Here is a 1624-nt window from a genome sequence, read left to right as displayed (position 1 = left end):
GCACAAAGAATAATTTGAAGCACTCACACACCCGTGTGTCATATCAATATAAATATAATATGGGAGCTGATCCCCTATACAGCTCTCTTAATTCCAACCTCTGCCATCGAGATCAACTCGAGCTGAACTTTCTCTTAATAATCCAAATGCGAGGGTCAATGAGGTCAACTCAAGCCGTACTCGCCCCGATTTATCACAAAAAGGACCGAGCCCCAAGTGAGACTAGCTCAAGCCGATTTGCTCATCCTACCCATATCCATCACCAATACACCACATGCATATTGACACGCACACAACTCCAAATTACCCTAAGACGACACCCACATCAAATCCTAAAGTAATAATGCAGCACAAACATGCTTATAATAACTAATATATATATATATATATATATATATATATATATATATATATATATATATATATATATATATATATATATATATATCTATAAGTAATGCATGGACATGCTATGAACACATAATAATAATATTGAAATTATAAATAAAATCAATATCTACTCATAAATTAACTGAAGATCACTAAGGTGGCTGGGCGGAGGAGAAGAGTTAACTTGGATCACCTAAATAATTACATTACAAACTGATCAATATTTACTTAAACAAAACTTTGAAGAATCAAAGGACATCTTAAGTTTTGCAGAAAATCCGGTAGAGTTTCTCCTATACCTAGGATCTATCCAACCTGCAAAATGATCTAAATAACACTTCTAAAACACATCTCCCATATCCACATCTTATCAACATCACATGGCTCATCCTGGGCCCAAAAAAACCTAATTACACATAAAATAATTATTTAAAAATTTGGGGTGTTACATTCTTCCCCCCTTTCAAAAAAATTCGTTTTCTAATTTTACACAAGACAGAATAATGTCACAGAGTTACATATCAAATAAATATGAGTACTTGCTATACATATCTCGCTCTGACTGTCAAGTGTATTCCTCCACAGATTGACTCCTCCATAGGACTTTAACTATGGGGATCTGTCTTGACCAAAGTAGTCTCATCTGATAGTCTACTATGGCTGCTGGTTGCTCCTCAAAAGTTAAATTCTCATTTAGCTTCACTGTCTTTGGTTGCAGCACATGAGAATGATGGGGAATATACTTCCTAAGTATAGAAATGTGGAATATTGGGTGGAAATGAGAAAGATTTGGTGGTAACTCCAACTGATAGGCAATTGCTCCCACTCTATCTGTGATCTCAAAAGGTCTTATGTAACGGGGTGCCAACTTGCCTTTGTTTCCAAATCTCATAATCCCTTTCATAGGAAAAACCTTCAAGAATGCATAGTCACGCATTACAAATTTTACATCTTTTCACCTTGGATCTGCATAATTTTTCTACCTATTGAAAGCTATCTTTAAACGTTCCCTGATCAAAGAAACCATCTCTGAAGTGTACTGCACCAGATCTAAATCATGTACTCTTGTCTCTCCAACTACTGTCTAACACAGAAGGGATCTATACTTCCTATCACATAATGTCTCATTAAGCACCCTTCTGAAATAACTACCTTTGCATGCACCTTATCGAAAATCATTGTTGATCCTATTTGGCCATAAAGCGTTAGCAAGACTTTTCTCTATGATAAAAGC

The 1624-nt window shown here is 35.5% G+C and overlaps 1 protein-coding gene across 1 annotated transcript; it reads right to left on the bottom strand.

Annotated features, from left to right (window-relative positions):
* Positions 1-955: 955 nt before the first annotated feature.
* Positions 956-1327, bottom strand: LOC131175841 (uncharacterized). The gene has a single exon (XM_058140514.1). It carries the CDS (start codon positions 1325-1327, stop codon positions 956-958), a length of 372 nt encoding a protein of 123 aa, XP_057996497.1.
* Positions 1328-1624: the final 297 nt, after the last annotated feature.

This window comes from Hevea brasiliensis, chromosome 18 (assembly GCF_030052815.1).
Source record: "Hevea brasiliensis isolate MT/VB/25A 57/8 chromosome 18, ASM3005281v1, whole genome shotgun sequence".
NCBI classification, from domain to species: domain Eukaryota; kingdom Viridiplantae; phylum Streptophyta; class Magnoliopsida; order Malpighiales; family Euphorbiaceae; genus Hevea; species Hevea brasiliensis.
The sequence above is the reverse complement of the archived record's forward strand: the minus strand, read 5'-3'. Positions and strand labels throughout refer to the sequence as shown.

Excerpts from the sequence above, each read along its gene's own strand:
- LOC131175841 (XM_058140514.1), bottom strand. The coding sequence starts at position 1,327 with ATGCGTGACTATGCATTCTTGAAGGTTTTTCCTATGAAAGGGATTATG.